The 19,173-nt window shown below is 51.7% G+C and overlaps 7 protein-coding genes across 7 annotated transcripts; 4 read left to right on the forward strand and 3 right to left on the reverse strand.

Annotated features, from left to right (window-relative positions):
* The first annotated feature begins 317 nt into the window (after positions 1-317).
* Positions 318-1,833, forward strand: BO88DRAFT_401064 (adaptin-binding domain-containing protein). The gene is made up of 3 exons (XM_025705743.1): positions 318-1,297; positions 1,359-1,667; positions 1,727-1,833. Exons 1-3 carry the CDS (start codon positions 406-408, stop codon positions 1,804-1,806), a joined length of 1,281 nt encoding a protein of 426 aa, XP_025567233.1. The 5' UTR covers positions 318-405; the 3' UTR covers positions 1,807-1,833.
* Positions 1,784-2,912, reverse strand: BO88DRAFT_431868 (protein tyrosine phosphatase-like domain-containing protein). The gene is made up of 3 exons (XM_025709321.1): positions 2,300-2,912; positions 2,092-2,234; positions 1,784-2,005 (listed from the first exon to the last, which is right to left on the reverse strand). Exons 1-3 carry the CDS (start codon positions 2,743-2,745, stop codon positions 1,944-1,946), a joined length of 651 nt encoding a protein of 216 aa, XP_025567234.1. The 5' UTR covers positions 2,746-2,912; the 3' UTR covers positions 1,784-1,943.
* Positions 2,913-3,471: 559 nt separating this feature from the next.
* On the reverse strand, positions 3,472-5,905 carry BO88DRAFT_329858 (Zn(II)2Cys6 transcription factor domain-containing protein; the record flags this gene model as incomplete). The annotated part of the gene is made up of 4 exons (XM_025702613.1): positions 3,472-3,572; positions 3,627-3,825; positions 3,874-4,725; positions 4,775-5,905. The coding sequence occupies 4 exons, from the start codon at positions 5,903-5,905 to the stop codon at positions 3,472-3,474; spliced, it is 2,283 nt and encodes a 760-aa protein (XP_025567235.1).
* A 3,987-nt stretch (positions 5,906-9,892) lies between these two features.
* BO88DRAFT_95893 (CAAX farnesyltransferase subunit beta RAM1) lies at positions 9,893-12,246 on the forward strand. Its single transcript, XM_025713290.1, has 7 exons — positions 9,893-10,567; positions 10,684-10,839; positions 10,893-10,967; positions 11,028-11,155; positions 11,207-11,324; positions 11,374-11,649; positions 11,714-12,246. Exons 1-7 carry the CDS (start codon positions 10,035-10,037, stop codon positions 11,997-11,999), a joined length of 1,572 nt encoding a protein of 523 aa, XP_025567236.1. The 5' UTR covers positions 9,893-10,034; the 3' UTR covers positions 12,000-12,246.
* Positions 12,247-14,782: 2,536 nt separating this feature from the next.
* BO88DRAFT_449318 (uncharacterized protein) lies at positions 14,783-15,376 on the forward strand (the record flags this gene model as incomplete). The annotated part of the gene is made up of 2 exons (XM_025710485.1): positions 14,783-14,909; positions 14,973-15,376. 2 exons carry the CDS (start codon positions 14,783-14,785, stop codon positions 15,374-15,376), a joined length of 531 nt encoding a protein of 176 aa, XP_025567237.1.
* Positions 15,377-16,073: 697 nt separating this feature from the next.
* On the forward strand, positions 16,074-18,094 carry BO88DRAFT_379890 (uncharacterized protein). The gene is made up of 3 exons (XM_025704503.1): positions 16,074-16,597; positions 16,659-16,736; positions 16,790-18,094. The coding sequence occupies exons 1-3, from the start codon at positions 16,255-16,257 to the stop codon at positions 17,827-17,829; spliced, it is 1,461 nt and encodes a 486-aa protein (XP_025567238.1). The 5' UTR covers positions 16,074-16,254; the 3' UTR covers positions 17,830-18,094.
* On the reverse strand, positions 17,875-18,643 carry BO88DRAFT_449320 (uncharacterized protein; the record flags this gene model as incomplete). Its single annotated transcript, XM_025710486.1, has 3 exons — positions 17,875-18,014; positions 18,135-18,459; positions 18,545-18,643. The coding sequence occupies 3 exons, from the start codon at positions 18,641-18,643 to the stop codon at positions 17,875-17,877; spliced, it is 564 nt and encodes a 187-aa protein (XP_025567239.1).
* Positions 18,644-19,173: the final 530 nt, after the last annotated feature.

Below are 19,173 nucleotides of genomic sequence, written 5' to 3' on the forward strand. Positions count from 1 at the left end.
TGTGGCAGTGCTACTGGGTTTTCGTAGGGTGTTCCTTGGGAGGATTAGGGTGTAGTGATGAGACAAGCTGCAGATACAGACAGCTAGCTAGCTAGCTGATGTGATAGGCTAATATGAATACCAACAACACGAACAATATCGAATACATCATTACAACATTGTGAATAACCCAAAGCATAAATTGTATCGCAAGAGGGCATGAAACATGGTACTAAGGAATATCAACACGAGATCAATCACTACTAACCAAACCAAACCACCTCCGAGCTCACTCCGCCGCCGTCCCCGCACCCCGTCCAACTTTCTCTCCTCCTCAACTCTTATTTATCCCTTCACGATAAATACACAGCAACCCTACACCACATACCTCACCTCAAACAAACTCTCCCAAATCAACGACCGAAAATGCCACCCACGACATCCACATCAACATCAACACCCAAACCAACCCCCATCCCCAACCCCCGCCGCCTCCTCATCCTCACTCCAACCACACACTCCCAATCCATCATCCCTCCTCTCCTACACTCCCTAACAGGCACCCCCGTCACCACTCCTCCAACAGCACCAGCGCCAGCGCCAGCATCAGCATCGCCAACACCAACCCCGACCCTCTCCTCCGCCTCCACCCTCGCCGCCTCATCCACGACCTCCCTCGCATCCAGCACCACCATCACCACCACCACATTCGCCGGCTACACCACACACCCGCCCCTCCACCTCTCAAACAAATACTACACAGCCGACGTCCCAATCTGGGTAGACGAGATCCCTCTCCCAGTCCCTGATTCCTCCTCAGAGCCCACCCCCTCAGCATCGGGAAGCACCATCTCCCCCGCGCAATGGAAAACCGAGTTCTCCAGCCCCGAAGCGCAAGTCGTGCGGGACGCTATCGGCGCCGTGATGATCTGTTTCCGGAACCCCGTGCAGATGGACCCCGTACCCGGCCAGCAGGAAGATGACGTGGAGAATAGGGCTGATGTGCGCGGGCTGAAGGAGTTCGTGAGGGCTGTGGGGGAAGTAAGGGCGTTGATTGAGGAGGAGAGGGGCGGGGTGGGTGAAGTGCCAGGGTTGGTTGTTTTGGTGGGGGAGAAGACGAAGACAGTAGCTTCTGGGAAGGTAGGTGGTGGTGAGGATGAGGGTGAGGATGGGCTGGGGTTGGAGATTGATGAGGTGTTTTCGGAGGGGTGGTGGGAAGATCAAGTCTGTGAGATGGGGTTGATGGGCATGGAGGTTGTGAGGTGGGGTGGGAAGGAGGGAGGGGATGAGGATGAGATGGGGAGGAATCGGTATGGTGGTATGTTTATCTATTTTCTTTCTGCTTTCGTCTGGGGTGATATGCTAACTAATGGGTGTAGAATTACAGGGCATGCGCCGGATTAAAGAGGTCTTGGAGACGCATGATTGGGCTGCGACGGAGGATGCAGAGACAGGGTTACTGAATGATGGGATTGATGATGATCTTGAGCGCGAGCTTTTGGGCTTGGATGATGCGGACAATGGGTTCGATTTGGAGGTGGATGAGCTGCAGCGCGAGATGGTTGGGTTGCGGATGGCGATTGAGCGGGGAGGAGGGGATGGGTTTGATGATGATGACGATGAAGGGGATGAGGAGTTGCGCGTCGATGCGGTCGAGGCGCTGTTGCTTCGCATGAGAGCCATCAAGGGTAGTGATGATTCCCTCTGTCTCCAAGTGAGGTTGGATGTTTGCTAACATGGTCATTAGATATCAGCGACGAGTTGCCCGAAGCGGAGAGGAAACGGTTTGCAGCAAAGGCCGTGCGTGATATCATGAGGGAGATGTAGCTGCCAAGTAAATAGTGTACATTATATTGTGTATTATCGCTGAGCTTATATCCATCTATACCACTATCACCATACACATATACCCACTTCTAACCCTTCACCACTTATCTCCACCCCTATTTATGCAATCAACACACCTATTTCTTGCTCATCGCCTTGCGTCTCTGCTTAATCATATGCGTATACAAAATATACGACCCTACCCAGATTAGCACACACCCTTCACAACACCAAACCTCAAACCCCCCCCCCCCCCCCAGGAGCAATGGAATGGTATAAACTCACCAGGAACATAAATCCCCAACACCGCAATCAAAAACCACCGATACAACGGACTCACCAACTCCCCAGCCGGTCCCAACGCCTTGTACACCATAAGGCACTCACTGGAGATACCCAGAGGATAAAGCACATAGAAGGTGTTATACCTGTTCCCCCAACCGTAACATTAGCATCAACACCACCAAATAAATTATGAGAATAGAAAACCTACCTCAACCAAGCCCACCAACCCGGCACCCCAACCCCGGACAACTGCAGAGCAAAGAACCCATAGCGAATACACTCCGTCACACCCCAAGCGCCCAAACACCCCAAGAAGGCATAATCACCCAGCCCAACAACACCCTCCTGACTTTTCTCCCCCACAATCACACCCTGGAACGGATACATGATTCCCCAAACGAGAAGAATGCGACTAGCGACCTGCATAGCGGTGGTGAGGACCGGTGCGCGCACGAGACGAAGTAGACTGTGGATGATCTCCAGCAGAGCGAGGGATTGGGTTGTTAGGAGGAGGGGGTAGACGTTGGTGAAGATTTGGGGGATGGTATTCGAAGAGGAGGAGAGGAGCTGCGAGAAGCCTCGGATTGTGCATGTTGCCCAGAGGGTGAAAGAGAGGGCGTTGTAGAGGAGGAGGTAGGGGCGAGTTAGTCCCATCTTTTCTTTGTTGGGTCCCTTGGGGGTGTGGTGTATGTATGTACTGTGGTTGTTGTGGTGGAATGGTTGTGGTGAAGGAAGAGGGAAAATAAGTAGCTAGATAAGTAGAAGGGTAGGGTGGATCGGTTGGGACGCGTCGATCAGTGGTGAGGATGGTTATGTAATCTCCCCGGATTTTGGGCCGAGGATGTTTTATTTTATGACTGATTTTTGGGCTGTGTGGAATGTAGTGTGGTGGGTTTAATGGTCCATGCTTCAACTACTACATTCTTTTAGGGGTAGTAAGGTATTGCATACGCTACTGGCATCTCATACTTTTAATCATGATTCATCCTATAAACACGCTAATCAAGGACATAAATGCAAACACGCAGCTTCATGAAGCGAGAACTAGCCTCCAGCATGAGTCGGCAACGCAGTTGCCCTCGTCGTCCGCTGCCAATCAGGTCGTGACCGTACAATATCATGACATTCGTGATCCTCATCATCGCTATTGTAAATACTGTGCGAGAAAGGTATACCACTGAGAAGGTAAAAGGTTGCTAAATCGGACAGATGCTTCAGGCTAGAGCGGCCCTCCGGGTTCCCACGCCCAGAGAGCCTCGTAAAACAAAGGAATGAAAAGCTTCGTGATGACAAGGCGAAAGTACGAAAGCAAGGCGCTCGCTGATGCGGGGCTGGTGTCATAATCATAATGCCGTCATCTCAAAGCTCGTTACACGTCGTTTAGTTTGCGCGAATCACAAGTCGGGAGACAAATTTGTTGGATAAACAGTCGAAGTCATTGCGGTTGAACTTGGACCCATTGCGGCCCCGAAGGTAGCTCTCTACAGGAAGATTAGCAATGCACAGACGCATCAAAAATTCAGTTTCGCGCTTACCAAATTGCGTAACATGTTGGCGGACCTCGGTCATCGTGTTGCAGACATCGGGGTTCGAGTGCAGCAGGTGGTGGTGCTTGGTCGTCTCCCAGTCCGTAAACGCAGGCAGCTTCTGTGAAATCGCCTGGAACAGACCGACGATGACTCCCACCGGTGTGGTCTCCATATCATTGCAGAACTTATCAACAGCGGCAGCATCCTGCGACACGTCAGCATCACGGCTTGCACACACGTTCATTCCACATACCGGAGTACGATAATGGCAGTCAAACTGCATCTCCTCCCACACGGCCAGAAGTATCGAAGCCAGGATGAAAATTGTCGGCCAGTTCTTGAGCTTCTCTCCACTGTAGACACTTGAGTAGAGGCTAGACAGCTCTTCCAGCACGTCCTTCTGCAACTCTCGCCACATGTTCGCCATGGCACACTTGACCTGGAAGTTGACCATCACAGGCGCTATCGTCTTGCCACTGAACTTGGACGTCTTGTCGTTGATCTTGCCCTTGAACTGCTCCTCCTCACCAATACCCTCGACCATGGTAACGTGCAGCGTCAGGTTGTAGGCAATGATGAGCTTCAACGCCTTGCGAATCACCGGCAACTTCGTGCGGTAGTAATACCGGAAGGCCGTCTTCAGCATCTGCGTCAGGAAAGGTGTGCCTTCGAAGTAGTCATCCACAAACTTCTCAAACGTTCCGTTGCCGTCAATGTGGCGGTCCAGATAATCCGAGAGCATAGCGTGCGAGATGCCTTCCATTCCAGCAGAGAGCCTGGCCGTTTCCACCTCGTATGGCGTCGGTTCCCGGTGCATAGACTCCACCCAGTCGACCTTGAAGCACTGATCGTCGTGTACGTAGACCTCGCGGGCGTTGATGGGAAGAACCTGACCGTAGCCATGAGTGATGAAGAGAGTCGTCTCCAATTCCGAGAACCCCTTGATGTTTCCGACCGTGAAATCATAGTTGACGTGACGATCGTAGTCCGCCTTCCAGTCCTTCATGAAATAGCCGATCTCCTTGATGTCAATCCGCGTGCAGGGAACCTGCCACAACCGCGCATGCGAGGGCTGGCAGCCTGCACAGGGCTCTCCTTTATCGCACTATCCACTCAATCAGTATGTCGCATGGTTAAGGTGGGGTCTATCTTACAGTCTTCTTCAGGAACTTGCAACGCAGACACGCGCGCAGTTTGCGGATCTCGCTGGCTTGTTTCCGTTGGTCCGGCTTGAGCGGGCCCTTACGCTTGCCAACACGCTTCTCGGTCTCTGGCTTTCCATTTTGCGACTGCTTACGAACCTTGGTCTCGGCTGTCTTAGCAGCGATCGGGCTCTTACGGGACGGCTTCCGGCTAGGAGGGGAAGCCGATGAAGTTGATGCTGCGGACCGAGTCGGCGGGGTTGACGCCTTCTTGGAGGGCACCGGAATGGGCCGTACAATGGCCACTGGGCTAACCGCGGTAGGCGACTGCGAACCATGCGAGGTGTGGTCGTAAGAGACCCGACGAGTCATGCTGTGGTTGAAAGCAGTGTCAAAGTTGGTGTCAGAGCTGGGCGAATTGATTGGATTCGTGATTTCCACGAAGCTGCCGTATGACGTGGAATAAGACGACTCGGACAGAGACCGGTCGTGGAGCGTCTGGGTGGGATTGATAAAGATGCCCTGGTCCGGGTAGGAGAATTCATGAGAGCGGCGGGGCTCAATGGCGCTCCAGCCATTGTCGCTACTGGACAGAGATCGGACCTCCAGGTAAGTGTCGGTGGGAGAGCTGCTCTCCAAGACATTCTGTGGTGCGCTGTAGGCGGACAGATCCGGTAAGCCATCGGCAGGAGGGAACGCCATGAGGTCGGCCTGGAGGTCATGGTAAGGGAATGGAACCATGTCGACCGGCGCGGAGAGGGGCAGATAAGAGCCATCGAGCAGGCTCGTGCTCATGTGGCCGTGGGCTCCAGACATGAGATCCACGGGAGAAGAGTGGATAGACATGCCATAGCTAGCGGCGGTGGTGAACTGCTGGGGAGCGGAGGAGGCCTCCTCATGGGAGTACTGAAGGTGGGGTTGCAAGTGCTGGAAGTGCCAGTCGACCATCAGATTAGGATCCTGAGCTACCGATTGATCGTAAGCGTGACCGCTGGTTTGCAAGGGCGAGATGTCTCGCGCTCCATCCGATCGCTGAGAGGCCTGGTGGTCCACCGCCACGGGCCATGAGTGAGCTTGGAGGTAATTCCTCGAGTCGTAGTCCAGGCCAATGAAGCCGTCGCTTGATAAATCGACATTCGACATGATGCTGACAACAGGAAACTATTTACCAACGGTGAAGAGGAAGAAAAGGAAAGGATTGCATGAACTTTGCTGGACACTTTGAAGAGGGAAATAAAAGAGGAGAAAAAAAAAGAAATGAATAAGATGGGAGGGTAAAAGAAAAAAAAAATAAGAATAAAACTCAAGCGATAGACAGACAGCAAGACAGACAGATAGACAAATAGACAGACAGAAGTTAGACAGACAGACAGACAGATAGATAGACAGACACACGCTGGGTGGTACAAAAAACAAATAAGAGCGTGATGAATATGGGTGGGTGTGGGAGGGGATTGGGGATGGGGGATGGGGATAGGAGGAAGACGTGGGAATACTGATTGATGGAATGGTGATTGAAGTGAAGCCTGAGGACCAGAAAAGGGCTTCGGATGAGCAGAAAGCCCAGAATCCGGGGGTGCAAAGCGAGAAGAAGAGGACGAGGACGGGCGATAGGATGAGGCCATGGCGGGCAAAAGCCAGGCTAGCGGTGGGGAGCAAAGCAGCGGTGAGGCGGGAGTTGCGTCGGCCGGAGATACGCTAGGGGATCCTGGGAAGGAGTTATCACCATCCGAAGTGGGGATTCGTGAACGAAGTCAAAAGACTGACTGACTCTCTCGCTCTCTTTCTTCCCGGGAAAATTGGAAAAGAGAGGCTGGGTTGCATCCCATCCGCCCCGGTGGGCTTAATGCCACGACCCTTTCCTACTTGATTGGAGTGGCGTTACTCCATCCACAGCTGATGAACTACTATCAGTACTCACTACTATCTACAATCTACTACTGTGTCCTAGGTTAGCACGTACAGTAGTCTGCTTTTCTTCCCCGGGCGCCAAAATGGAGAACGAGATGATATCCACAAAAGAAAAAAAAAAAAGTAACTAAAAAAAAAACATGAAGAAAAAAAATTGAAAAAGAAAGAAAAAAAGAAACAACAGAAAGAAAAAAAAAGGCAGACAGAATAGTGCCACTCCGAAGAGACAAAACAGAAAGAAAAAAAGAGCCAACATGGTCTTCACACTAGTCCTATCTGAGTTCAATCCGTAGGACCCTACATCTCACAATATGCTAGAGACCGGTTAACCCAATATGGCCCTAGGATCGAACTACTACGTATTGCTAACTGTTCAATTGACAAGTCTCATGATTATCAGCCCTTTCTCGATCTTGGGCAAATTGGAAGCCTACCAACCGAGTAAACGAGAGCAAAAGGGAAAAATAAAAAGACTAGACTAGACCAAGTGGGTTAGTTACTGTTAGTAGCTGCTGACCATGGGATGCGCGCGACGGCAGTACTAGCCCCATACGCCCATGCATCGGATTAGCCTACTCTCGTTGGCGTCCCACGTCCGAGCCACGTACCGGCTATGTACCAGTGACTCTCCCAACTGCCTTCCAGCGTAGCACTGCCCTACGTCAGTAGTACCTCTCGCTCAAAGGGAATACTCCCCCTTCCAAAAAGGACAAAGTCATCAGGCAGATGATTTGTTGTCAGTCAACTAGTGATATAGTAGCGTAGTAGTAGCATAGTAGCACCCTGAGCTGTAGTGCTACTTGGCCCTTGGAATGGAATCATCAACAAAAAGCCTGCTTGCTTCTGGGCTACCGCGGTACCGGACGGAATTTTCCGTTGTCGAGACACGGGATCACATTCGGGAAAGGGAGATCAGTGGAAACCGTCAAAGATCGGTTGAGACTGGATTCGATGGAGCATTATTGACTAAGGCGCCACGATTATTGGCAAATGTCTCCGATCGAAGGTCGGCCGTGGCAATATTTCTTTTTCCTGCTTCGTTGCTTTGCCCCGAGGGCCGTTAGTGTTAAACTAAACCCATCTCTCTTTGAGTTACTATTGAGCGACTGCTCGGAAAAGGACCCTCGCTGACTCAACGCCTCCGTACCACCGAACTCAAGACATAAACTGTATTGTGCGTGAGTCTTCGCCAGTGACAGGCAAACTTCAGGTTCAACGAGGGTGGACAGGAGGACTATTGTTGATGTACGTCCGGGCTTACCTACATACATCTATCTAGCAGCCTCTGGCCCGGCTGCCATTCGTCCCCTTCTCCCCCCCGTCCCTCGACCGGGATGGCCTGCGAGTTCACGGTAGGTGATAATCATCTCGGCCCAATAACGCCCATCCTCCCAATCAGTGGGCAATCACTGGCGCACACATGTTGATTTCGTGCCAACAAGGTGGCTGACGGTGCAGTAGCTCCAAGGTTCATGAGCATGCCACAGGCCTTGCCCCTCGAGGCCAACTAGGTACGACTACTGTACGATTCCCCTCCTAGGAATCCCCCCAAGAGCACATCATCCCTCCTTATCTGCATCTCTCTCCTGACGATGATGAAATGATGAGTTGATGAAGAGAGTCGATAAGGGTCGAGGCAACTTCACGACTCCCCTTCGTCCTACCCTTCTGGGTAAGTCATCATCATGAAGATAGGCATATGCAATCCCGCGGCGCGTTGGCATGTACATGCTGCGGATGTCTCTTCCTCCGTGGTTACAGGGTCCTTTTTCTGCTCTCCTCTTACTTGGTCTTCCCACTTTTTTCCTTGTGACTTCCGTGACCCCACCCGTTTAGATAATTTTAGCAAGGGTCGACAAAGACAATTCCCATAACCGCCAACTCGGCTCGTAAAATGGGGAGGAGAAACGTGACAGATCCAAAATTGGTTCTCAACAAACATGCAAGCGCAGGGCTATGTCAGCACCATTGGGGTGGTCACCTCCTCCACGGGGCCGTGCAAAGAAAGGTAAAAAAGAAACCAAAACGGTCTTGGCCGCGGAAGCTCCCTCGAAGGGGAAAAAGGAAACAGACACACCTCCCTAAAGCAGGCAACGAGCCAGCCAGGCGTAAGGAAACGTTCTGCATATGAAATCCAAGCCCGTGAACTCCACTCCGATGGGGCTCGACAACTCGATTCGCCGGCTATGAAACATATCAGCACCACGGACTTCTGACTCGCAGCTCGCCACGCCAGCGGCCGCAAGCCATACATACTATGTCCAGCGCGTCGCTTTAATGCCTCCAGAGCCAACAATGTCCAGACGGATACGCCGGTTGACGACGTTGGCGCTTAAGTCGCAGCAGCCATGAAAATCTTATTATTAGCACGGTCGTGATGTTTGTGAGGTCACAGAGGAGACACACACGGGAAGCGGATCTGCAGTAGGGTCGATGGTCAGTGCCCGAAATCTTTAGTCAAAGACAACGTAGTCTAGGTAGTAGACTTTTTGTAGACTACTAAAATCCAGCGTCAATAACTTTAAATCCTGCCTGGTTTGATGCGCGCGCTCAATCCCGTCGCTTGAGTCGACTAGGACAGGGTTGGAAGGGTCGGGAAACCACTGGAGCTTCTTTCCGGATGATTCAACGTCTAGACAAAGAGACAGGATAGGGGGGGGGGAAGAGGTTGGAGGGAGAGGAGAAGCTCTCCTGAGACCCTTTGACCCCTCATAGTCGAGTCATGGAGTCTGAAGGAGCTGCATCTTAGTCTACTAGGATTAAGACTTCCGGCCGCCGACCGGAATGCCCGCTAGCCCGAGTGGGAGAGTGAAGGCGGCGATCCATTCCTCATCGGCGATGGGCTGGCTGCCTGTGAAAAAAGGAACAAAGGGGGTCACGGGATCCATCCGTCACGAAGAAAAAGGAAAAACAGAGAAGCAGATGGTGGTGCCTCGGGAACGTGCTGGTAAATACCAATTACCAACATACCGCATAGTATGGGGTTGACACCACCATGTAAGATTCTGACAGATGTTGGGGGGAAACTGAGGATAAAGAAACGATGCCCCATCAGCCAACTATACATTCTTCCCATGGCAGCCTTATCTTTGCGGAACCGAGGTTCTACTATCTATCTTGCGCACTTGGTTTGTTCGCCCGACTCGACTGGGGCCTTCTGGCCTGAGGAGTCGACGAGGGGCCCACCTGACTTGCAACTGCGGCGGGGAGAAGAGAACAATGGATTCTGCGGGCGGCCATGGCAGCTGTCATCTCCATTCATGAAGAGGAGAACAATCGGACCCAGGCTCATCTCGATCATTCTCGATCGCGCCAATAAACAGTAGTCCCGAATTAATATATTCAAACTCCAGGAAGTTCCATGCCGATCGTTATCGCTGCCGCAGGGAAGCCGCGTCGCAAAGTTCGTTTCTCATCCAACCAAACATCCAGACCAACAGACGCTCAGGGTAGAGACACCAAATCTACTAGTTCGTCAATAGGTCGCCGTCAGCCCTCGGCGCCTACATCTAAAAAGCACACCTCGCTAGATCAGCGCAGCAACAGCAGCGGCGGCATGTATGAGCCCCAAGCACATCCCGGAGTTCCGGCTTTGTTTCAAGAGCTGCCTTCGCTCCTAGATGCCCTGTGCACCGAGTCCTCTGAGGTCCAAAGTGAGACCGTCAACAAATGTTTGCCCTTCTTGAAAGGCATTCACAACAGCCAGGCAGGTCCATTCAACCGATTTGGAGTGCCATCTCTGAATCAGAATGACCACCTTATCTACTTATACGATTCCCTGGAGGACTATCCAGAGGGCTTCGCTGGCATGGATGCAAGCCGACCTTGGATGGTCTACTGGGTGCTGGCTGGCTTAAGCCTCCTGGGAGAAGATGTCACCAAATACCGTGAACGGTAAGCAATCACTGAGCTGTGCGCTTTGGCAAATGCAGATTGATCATGGCAGCTGCGATTCTGGCTCTCAATTGCTGTCCTTCTGTCTACGACCATTGTCTAAGTTCTTTCTTTAGTGTCGTTACCACGTTTACGCCAATGCAAAATCCTACAGGGGGCATGGGCGGAGGCCACGGGCAACTGTCCCACTGCGCCTCTAGCTATGCCACAGTGCTCGCTTTAGCCATGGTCGGAGGCGAAGAGGCATTCAACCTGATCGATCGGGAGGCGATGTGAGTAGTTGCGGTACCTGACTTGAGTATCAACGCATGCTGACCTAGACCAGGTGGAGGTGGCTAGGGAGTTTGAAGCAGCCTGACGGCGGCTTTAGGGTCTGCGCGGGCGGGGAAGAAGACGTGCGGTATTTTCTCCCGTTGCTTGCTTCGTATACCCCTTTTGCTTTTTGCTAAATTTTGGTCAGAGGCGCCTATTGCGCCATGGTGGTCCATTCGCTACTGAATTTGCCACTGGAACTACCCCCTGATGCCGAAGCTCGGCAGCACGGTCTTGAGACGTTTACCAGTGGCCTCTCGGAGTATCTGTCGAGGTGTAAGAGCTTCCACATCCCTAAACTTCTGGGCTAGACTGATCTGGCTGCAGGCCAAACATACGAAGGCGGCATTTCCGGAAGCCCCGGTTCTGAGGCACATGGCGCCTATACTTTCTGTGCTTTGGCATGTCTGTGCCTCATGGGCCCACCAGAAGTGGTGGTGTCGAGGTAAGAGGCTGCATTCTCATGTTCTCCCCGTTTCCGCTGATAACGTCAGGTGCATGGATGTTCCTTTACTCCTGAGCTGGCTTTCTGCTCGACAGTACGCCCCCGAAGGAGGGTTTTCGGGGAGAACCAATAAACTAGTGGATGGCTGCTACAGCCATTGGGTCGGCACCTGCTGGCCATTAGTTCAGTCTGCCCTCAATGGGGTCCAGTCAGCTACAGGTCCGGAGCGGGTCCCTGCCAATCTCTACAGCCGTGAAGGGTTAACCCGATATATCCTTGGTTGTTGCCAGTCCAAGTACGGGGGGCTCCGTGATAAGCCTGGAAAGTACGCAACTCCCTTCCTCTTCCGATCCCTTCCACAGTGTGGCCAGGCTAACGATAGCTACTAGGCATCCGGATTCGTACCACACCTGCTACGCGCTGACGGGCTTGAGCTCGGCCCAGTATCATCATTACCATACCACTTCCAGCATCAGCTCTGATGAAGGCTTTGGTTCGGCGTATTCCTGGAAATACACTCCCATCCCTGCTTCGGATGACGCATCCTCCGACCAGAATGTGTTCGATGAGAAGGACCGGTTGAAGGCCTTCCACCCGATCTTCGTGGTACCCCATGCGGCCGCAGAGAACCTGCGGGTATGGTGCGAGCAACGTCCAATCAAGCCCAAGTGGTGATGGGACGGGTACCGATATCGAGCAGGCGAACTATATCAATGAAAAGTATATTTTGTACAGTACGATGCATGTAACAATCAATTGTCCATAAGCTTGTGACACGCATGTAAGATAGTAAAGTAGGTTCCAGCCAGGAATCAAAGCACCCAGGGAACGGTAGTCATACAGATGAGATAGCCAGGAAGCAGCTACCATGGAAGATGATCAAACCAATGAATCCGTCTGCCTTGCGACGAGATCCGGGGTCAAACTGTTTGGTGCGACATCAGCTGCTCAGAGTTCGGCCACTTGATGTCTTCTCCAGTAGACTCTCTGAAACTGGAAACGCCTGCTGAAACGGTCCTGGCAATACTCAGACTAGGAAACAGTATTAACTGAATGTCAAATCCGTGCTTCTCCCACAATTGACCCCAACCCTGGCGCCTCCAAGAATGAACATCACGATAAGTAAAAAAGGACAAGGCGGCTAAGAAGATAGAGGGGAAAAAATATCATGACCCGCCCTCGCTTCCCCAAACATCCAAGCGATACATGTCACCATCGCGACGCGAGGGCCACCAAAAAAAGGACGGACCTAAACACCATGCACAGACACCCTGAGCAAATATGCTGCAACCCGTCAATCAGCCAAATGAGGGAAGAAAAGGCAGTGGCCCAACGGGTGTCAAACTGGAGCCAAAGGCCAAATTCCCCGGGGTGGTGCTGAATAAGAGGGAGGGAAAGCCTCTCAGGTTACTCTGCAAGGTTAACTAACCCTCCTCCATTCTCCTCATCCTTTGCTCACTTCGTGTCGAAGTGGCATGGATTCCCCGCCGCACGAAGCGAAATTGCCAACTCATCATTGCATCCGCGATGCCTGCTTGTCAACAACTTCCAACGCCTCGACCAATCTGAGCTTGATCCACTCCAGCCAGTCTGGAGCCTATCCGGATTTTTCACGCGGCAGCCGATACATTCCAGGATGATTTGTGAATTGGGGTTTGATAGCAAGAGGCCGGCCTCCAGGGACCTTTGTTTTTTTTTTTGGGTGTTTTCTACATTTGGGTCTTTGCCCCTCTGGAAGGATTCAAGTTCATTTAACATGAGGATTACTCAGGAGGCACCCGAGGAAGCGGTCTGCTAAAACTAAGGGAAGCGGATTCGGATGGCTTACCGAGTCGTCGAGGGTCATGATCGTCTCAGCATTGACCCGACCAGAGGGGGGAAAACAAAGTTACGGTCGAGTCCAACGGGGATTTCTTCCAGCATTGGTGGTATTCTGCTTCCCCTCCAGTAGGGACGATCGGCCCATGGTACAAAGAAGTCCGTCAGCAACCAATTCTCTCTGGTGGTTCCATGCCAGGATTCATCTGCGCGACATCAACCCCTTGTTATGTATCATCAATGTGCATTAGCGGGATTCCACGACGCCTCCTTCCTTGAGTCTTTCTCCCGTGCTTCCATTACGTTCGTTGCGACTTGCTTGACAGGGCGACAGTCGTTGTTCTCTCTACACACTGCGGGGTTTATGGATCCATCTCAGACCGAAGGATCGGGAGGGGAGGGGACGCGCAAGGAAAATGGAGGGAAAATAAAATTCACAAAAAGACCGCGCTGACTACGGACTGGCGCCTTCTAAGCATGCCCAGAACAACCGGCCCACGTTCTGCAGCAAGAATGGTAGACCGAATCGACCGATTTGCCCGGAAAGCTCTTATCCTGAACAACATGTCAATATGTTAGCCGCCTGGATCGGCGGCGAATTACACGGTGGCCGATGGGCCAGGACGTCCTGGATCTTTTTTGCGCGGGACCACTGGTGAAAAGCCATGCCAGCGCATCAGGGTTTGGACCGCGCTTGCCATGTTCCTTTCTCCAAGCAGAAAGGCGACAAGACGGACAAAGTTAGTGAGGTTTAGAACCGTTTTTGGGAGGAGGGTATTCGTCTATTGCCTTTCTCCTCGGCCAATCTGTGGAGAAGGTTGAAAGAGCCGGTGGAGAGCCGTTCTTTTGATTGAAATGATGATTTTATTTTAAATTTTCTTTTTGCTTTTTGGTAATTATTTTCTCCCCTACAGTGTCGCTTTTGTCGCTGTCTCTCTCTACCCTTTCTTCCCCTTTGACTGGAATAATTATCAACGACCAGCCCCACCCTGTTTATTTGAGCGGACTATACCTGAGCCAGCATGATATTCTTCGCCTCTCTTTTCTTTTTTTTTTCTCCTGCCCTCCGCCAGTGTAAGGCATGCTGCTTGACTCTCCTCGGCCGCTAGTTCCTTCCCTCACGGTCCTTCGTACCCTTTGTTTGCATTGATCTATACTAGGCGTCGTCGACCGTCTCGGCCCGCTTGTGGTGAACAGGGCTCTGTGGCTATTGTAAAAAACGGAACCACACAAAAATAGCAGCATCCATTGCCCGTCATATGAGAGGCAGTGATTGAGTGAGTGAGTGATCATTGGGCACCAACCATCGCTGTCAACATAGACTCGTGCCGGTACCTTTTTGGTGTGACTGCCCAGGATCTGGTGCAGTCTCGATCTGAGCTGGGGCAACGAATACTGGGCCGATACCGTCCAGGGCTATACCTTCCATTGGCCATTTACTGGTCTTCACGATGTACTATATTCTCTACCTCGCAAGTATGTAGATGATTTCGTTTGCCATTCGTCCGACCTCCCTCTTCCCCTTTCCTCTTGATTATGCCATTGGGTCAGACCAACGCCTCCAAGTGACCATGCTCGCTGGGGTTTCCCACAATTGATGTCAGACACCATGCATGCATGCATGTTGTGGAAAAGCAACAATGGCGGAAATCAAATCGACGGCGGTGGTGGTGCTTGTTCCTGACTCAAGGCGATGCGATTTCTTATCTACACTCTCTGTGATTTGTCGATCGCTCGGGGAATTTGCGTCCTTCGGAGCGACCGAGCGTTAACACACGATCCGATCGTCATTCATCTTTCAATAGCAGGTTACTAACACATAATGTACAGGTCTCTGCCGACGCCGGCACTGGGCAGATCCCGCCTACGAATCCTATGCTGTTGGGGGCGGCTACACCTGCATCGTCCGAGTCAACAACCGGGAATACCAGACGGAGGACGTTTGCGAATCGAAGACTCTGGCTGAGGAGAACGCAGCGATGCGCGCGTACCTGATTTGTCGCAACTTCTCTGTCAACGACGGCATGTACCCTGCTGGGCATGAACACAGGGGAGGACCTATTCAGGGGATTCCGGTCGCCATTGGCACGGGAAGAAAGGGACGCTATGGAGATGAGACGGATATGTCGACTAGTGGCGAGAGCAGAAGTGGTGGGAGCAGTCCGGAGAGTTGTGAAGGAAGGTTGGATCGAAGGGGTGTTGGACCGACGAGGGCGCTTGCCTTTGGGCAGTAGCAGGAGCTGAAGCAGATGATTTCCTTCGGGGGAAAGGGGGATGGAAGCAGAGGGATACTGGGATACATGATGATGCTACGATTTACGACATGACTTGAATACCAGATAGATCAAAATGCTTTTCTTTGTTCATGGATATTTGCTGGGTGTCGCTTTTAGCGGTGATGGTATGGATATGGATATGAATGATGGAACTGATTCTACGGGAAAACAGAGATTGATTCCAGATGGTTTATTTGTTGTAATTGGTTGATTGTATGGGTGGCCAGCGATCACTATCTTGGGTGGTGATTTGATGTATGAGCGCTCAATTGATACTTGTATCTATTATATATGGAGGCGAAATCACCGACCACTCCAACTACTGCTAAGGTACATAGTAGCGGTCTAGACCACCCACCACCTCAACATGAATCAAACACCACCACCAACCCTCCTGACCCTGACCTCAGGAACAACAACTCAACCCCCATGACGCCAACCACCATCATCAACAACATCATAATCTCCTTAACATCGCAAATTAACCTCTGCTCCGCCTCCCTCAACCGAACAATAGACATGACACGCGTCTCCACAACAGCAACCCATCACAGCTGACTCATCATGACGTATATCACCCAATTAACTGACTACGTAAATGAAGTCTATCTTCCAAGGCACTTTTTCACTGTTAATTCTTATTATACCCCTTGTACAATTACATTCTAGATTAATCCTAATTTAAAGCTACCGATATTACAGCAGTGTCATATTTACCCCTGATCCCAGTACAGTCTTCGACATATCCTCACCTAGTCGATATATATACATCGCCTACTAAAGGATAAACTGCATATATGACCTTCCACTTCCAATAAGCCGATGACGTGACCGCAATGCGGTCAATTCTGGGTCGAGTTCATCGAGTCGGGCTTGCGCTTCCACTTGCGCCTAGTACACAATGGCACGCCTGCAGTGCTATCCCTGCTATACTAGGCGCTGCGACAACAAGAGGGGGGTATAATGGTACTAGCACGTATATGCTACGTGCTGGCTGTGGTGCAGTCTACACGCCACTGGACCGGAGGTGGTTCCGCGCGGGAATCCCTGGTGGTAGTGGAATGAGAAACACCCGGACGAAAGAGCAACTGGAGAGATTGAGATTACGGGATCGCACCGGGGGTGTGCAGGCGGAGCAGAGAGAAGGAGGGGGGAAGTTGGAGGAGGCGATGACGAAGGGTACATCTTTATCTCTAGTTTTGTTACTACGTGATTGGGGTGCTAATGCGGTTGGTTATAGGGAAACTATTAACCACGCCATCGAGGTTATTCAAGCTACTAATCCCGCTGTCAACTGGGATTCAAGGAGAGCATAAAGGTGTGTTCTTTCTATATCGACTTGATGTGGTGGATGGAATACTGACAGTCCAGACATCGAACCAATCGCCATTCTCGTCCACCCCCAACAACCCCTCTCCCACCTAGAGCGTCTAATCCAATCCGAAGTCCCAGCCATAACAACAGAAGACGGCCAAACCCGCCCCCCAACCGTCTCCTTCATCGCCCTCCAAATCGAAGACCACCCCGTCCGGCCCCGAAAAGCCGTCTACGAAGGCACCGGCGCAGAAGTCCACCAGCTGGACGAGAGGGGTCGTATCGACGACGGCGAAGGCAAGCGAGTTCCCACCGAAGACGACACGTATACGTACCTACGCCGAACGGAGCCCAGCAAAAAGGAAGAGGGATCAGAAGGTGGAGGTGGAGGTGGTAAGAGGGAGCAGCGCTTCGTACGCTGGTCTCAATCAACCGAGATCGGCGATTTCATCCGGGACGCAGCACGGGCGCGGGAATTCATCGTCTCCGTGGAAGGTGCACCAGCAGGGGTACATCAGATCCATGTGGCGGTGCCATCGTTCGACGAGCGGACGTATTTCCTGCGCATGCGACTGCGGAAGATCTCCGGACGGATCCAGGGCATCGCGGAGATCAAGCACGAGTGCGATGCGCTGGCGCACCGGGGCGCGCAGCGGGTGGCGATGGGAGGATTGGGCATTCTGGCGATGTGGTGGTACTTGGTGTATAGGTTGACGTTTGAGACGGATTTGGGATGGGATACGATGGAGCCGGTGACGTATCTGGTGAGTTTGTCGACGCTGATGGGGGGATATCTCTGGTTTTTGTACCATAATCGGGAGATATCGTACCGGTCGGCGTTGGATTTTACGATCAATGCGCGGCAGAAGAAGCTGTATCAGGAGAAGGGGATTGATTTGCAGTTGTGGGAGTCATTGATTGATGAGGGGAATACGTTGCGCAAGGAGATTAAGAATATTGCGGCCGAGTATGATGTGGAGTGGGATGAGATGAAGGATGAGAGGGATGAGAGGGTGACGGAGGCGTTGAAGCAGGAGAGGACGCAGAAGAATGGGAAGAGAGGAAAAGGAGGTGATGATGAAGAGGATGGAGATTGATCTATGCCCCATGCTATGCTCATTCCCATGCCCGTTGCATTGCACTCAGCCATTTCGAACAGGATCATAATACTCCTTCTTTCCACTGCTGGCACCGCTACCACTACCACTTTCACCAGCAGCAACAGTACCAACTGAAGCACCACCATCATGTCTCATAACCATCTGAGGAGAACTCGCCCGACCTATACATACAGCATAGTTAGCTTAGCAACTGTACATATAACTCACATACACCCATGACCCCCTCCACACTCAAAATCCCAAACCCAACCCAAAAAGTAAAAAGAAAGGAACACACATACCATCCTCCCCACCCTGAACACCACCACCAACCCCAACCCCATTCCCCCTCCTCCTATTCCGATTATTCCTCACATCCCTACTCCTAAAAACACTATACAGCAACCACCCGGCCACCCAATTGGGCCCATACTCGCCCGTAGTCATCCCCCGGGCAAACAACGGTCTGGTGAGGGGACTCGCATTCCTCGCTATCTCATTTATACCCCATCGCTGACGCTCGGGCCGAATATGGTGCCAGAAATACGGCGGTTTGAGGGATTTGTAGTTTTCTAGGAGGTTGCTGGGGGATTCGTTCAGGTGGTTGTAGGTGGAGATTGCTTCGTCCTGGATATACTTTATTCAGTACTAGTATTGGGGTTGGGGTGTATGGGAGGAGGGATTGGGGAAGGTATAGGGATGGGGGATATACTCTCATGGCGCGGTAGTATTGCTCATGTTGGGGGTCGTGTGTCGAGAGGCCTAATGCAGCCATGAATTCTTCTTTGCTGGCGCGGGGGGAGACGGACATCTCTCTCTCACACTCTTTATTCTTTGGGGGGACTTTGGGGTGAGTGAGAGTGAGAGTGAGGGTGGAGGTGTGGTGGTAGGGATTGAAGGGATATGATGAAGTGATGGTTGGTGTAGGTGATGTGATATATGTAGTGATATCTCACGCCACCAGGTACTATGTCCCCTCAATATAAGGAGAGGATAGACTGTAAGGGTATGTGTATCAACAGGGATAGCGATTCCGGTTTCGTCTGCAGTCACACGGATTCCCGAGGGGACAGTGCTTGCTGCTTGCGTGCTGCTTGCTTGGGTGATTGTTGATTGATGGTTGATGGTTGATGGTTGATGGTTGATTGTACTCAGAAGGGAATGGTTCTGTCCTGTCGGATCAGCACATATATAATTATTGATCGCACAATGTGATAATAAAGGAAAGAAAGATGAGCTCTAAATGAAAGAGTGCTAAGCCCAGGTGTTATTGTCTTGTATACTACAAATAGCGTAGCTGCAGCACAGCCGTTGTCTGCTAGTCACGGAATCAATTTGTGA

Source organism: Aspergillus vadensis, assembly GCF_003184925.1.
Source record: "Aspergillus vadensis CBS 113365 unplaced genomic scaffold BO88scaffold_2, whole genome shotgun sequence".
In the NCBI taxonomy this organism is placed as follows: domain Eukaryota; kingdom Fungi; phylum Ascomycota; class Eurotiomycetes; order Eurotiales; family Aspergillaceae; genus Aspergillus; species Aspergillus vadensis.

What these genes read in the sequence shown, in the direction of transcription:
- BO88DRAFT_401064 (XM_025705743.1), top strand. Translation starts at nt 406, where the DNA reads ATGCCACCCACGACATCCACATCAACATCAACACCCAAACCAACCCCC. An exon ending in GGGGAGGAATCGGTATGGTG is followed by an intron (nt 1,298 to 1,358) that starts GTATGTTTATCT and finishes TAATGGGTGTAG; the next exon opens with AATTACAGGGCATGCGCCGG. An exon ending in TCGCATGAGAGCCATCAAGG is followed by an intron (nt 1,668 to 1,726) that starts GTAGTGATGATT and finishes CATGGTCATTAG; the next exon opens with ATATCAGCGACGAGTTGCCC.
- BO88DRAFT_431868 (XM_025709321.1), bottom strand. Translation starts at nt 2,745, where the DNA reads ATGGGACTAACTCGCCCCTACCTCCTCCTCTACAACGCCCTCTCTTTC. An exon ending in GGTTGGTGGGCTTGGTTGAG is followed by an intron (nt 2,235 to 2,299) that starts GTAGGTTTTCTA and finishes TTGGGGGAACAG; the next exon opens with GTATAACACCTTCTATGTGC. An exon ending in GTTGGGGATTTATGTTCCTG is followed by an intron (nt 2,006 to 2,091) that starts GTGAGTTTATAC and finishes TAATCTGGGTAG; the next exon opens with GGTCGTATATTTTGTATACG.
- BO88DRAFT_95893 (XM_025713290.1), top strand. Translation starts at nt 10,035, where the DNA reads ATGCCGATCGTTATCGCTGCCGCAGGGAAGCCGCGTCGCAAAGTTCGT. An exon ending in GTCACCAAATACCGTGAACG is followed by an intron (nt 10,568 to 10,683) that starts GTAAGCAATCAC and finishes TTCTTTCTTTAG; the next exon opens with TGTCGTTACCACGTTTACGC. An exon ending in CTCCGTGATAAGCCTGGAAA is followed by an intron (nt 11,650 to 11,713) that starts GTACGCAACTCC and finishes GATAGCTACTAG; the next exon opens with GCATCCGGATTCGTACCACA.
- BO88DRAFT_379890 (XM_025704503.1), top strand. Translation starts at nt 16,255, where the DNA reads ATGCGGTCAATTCTGGGTCGAGTTCATCGAGTCGGGCTTGCGCTTCCA. An exon ending in GGAGGAGGCGATGACGAAGG is followed by an intron (nt 16,598 to 16,658) that starts GTACATCTTTAT and finishes GGTTGGTTATAG; the next exon opens with GGAAACTATTAACCACGCCA. An exon ending in GATTCAAGGAGAGCATAAAG is followed by an intron (nt 16,737 to 16,789) that starts GTGTGTTCTTTC and finishes CTGACAGTCCAG; the next exon opens with ACATCGAACCAATCGCCATT.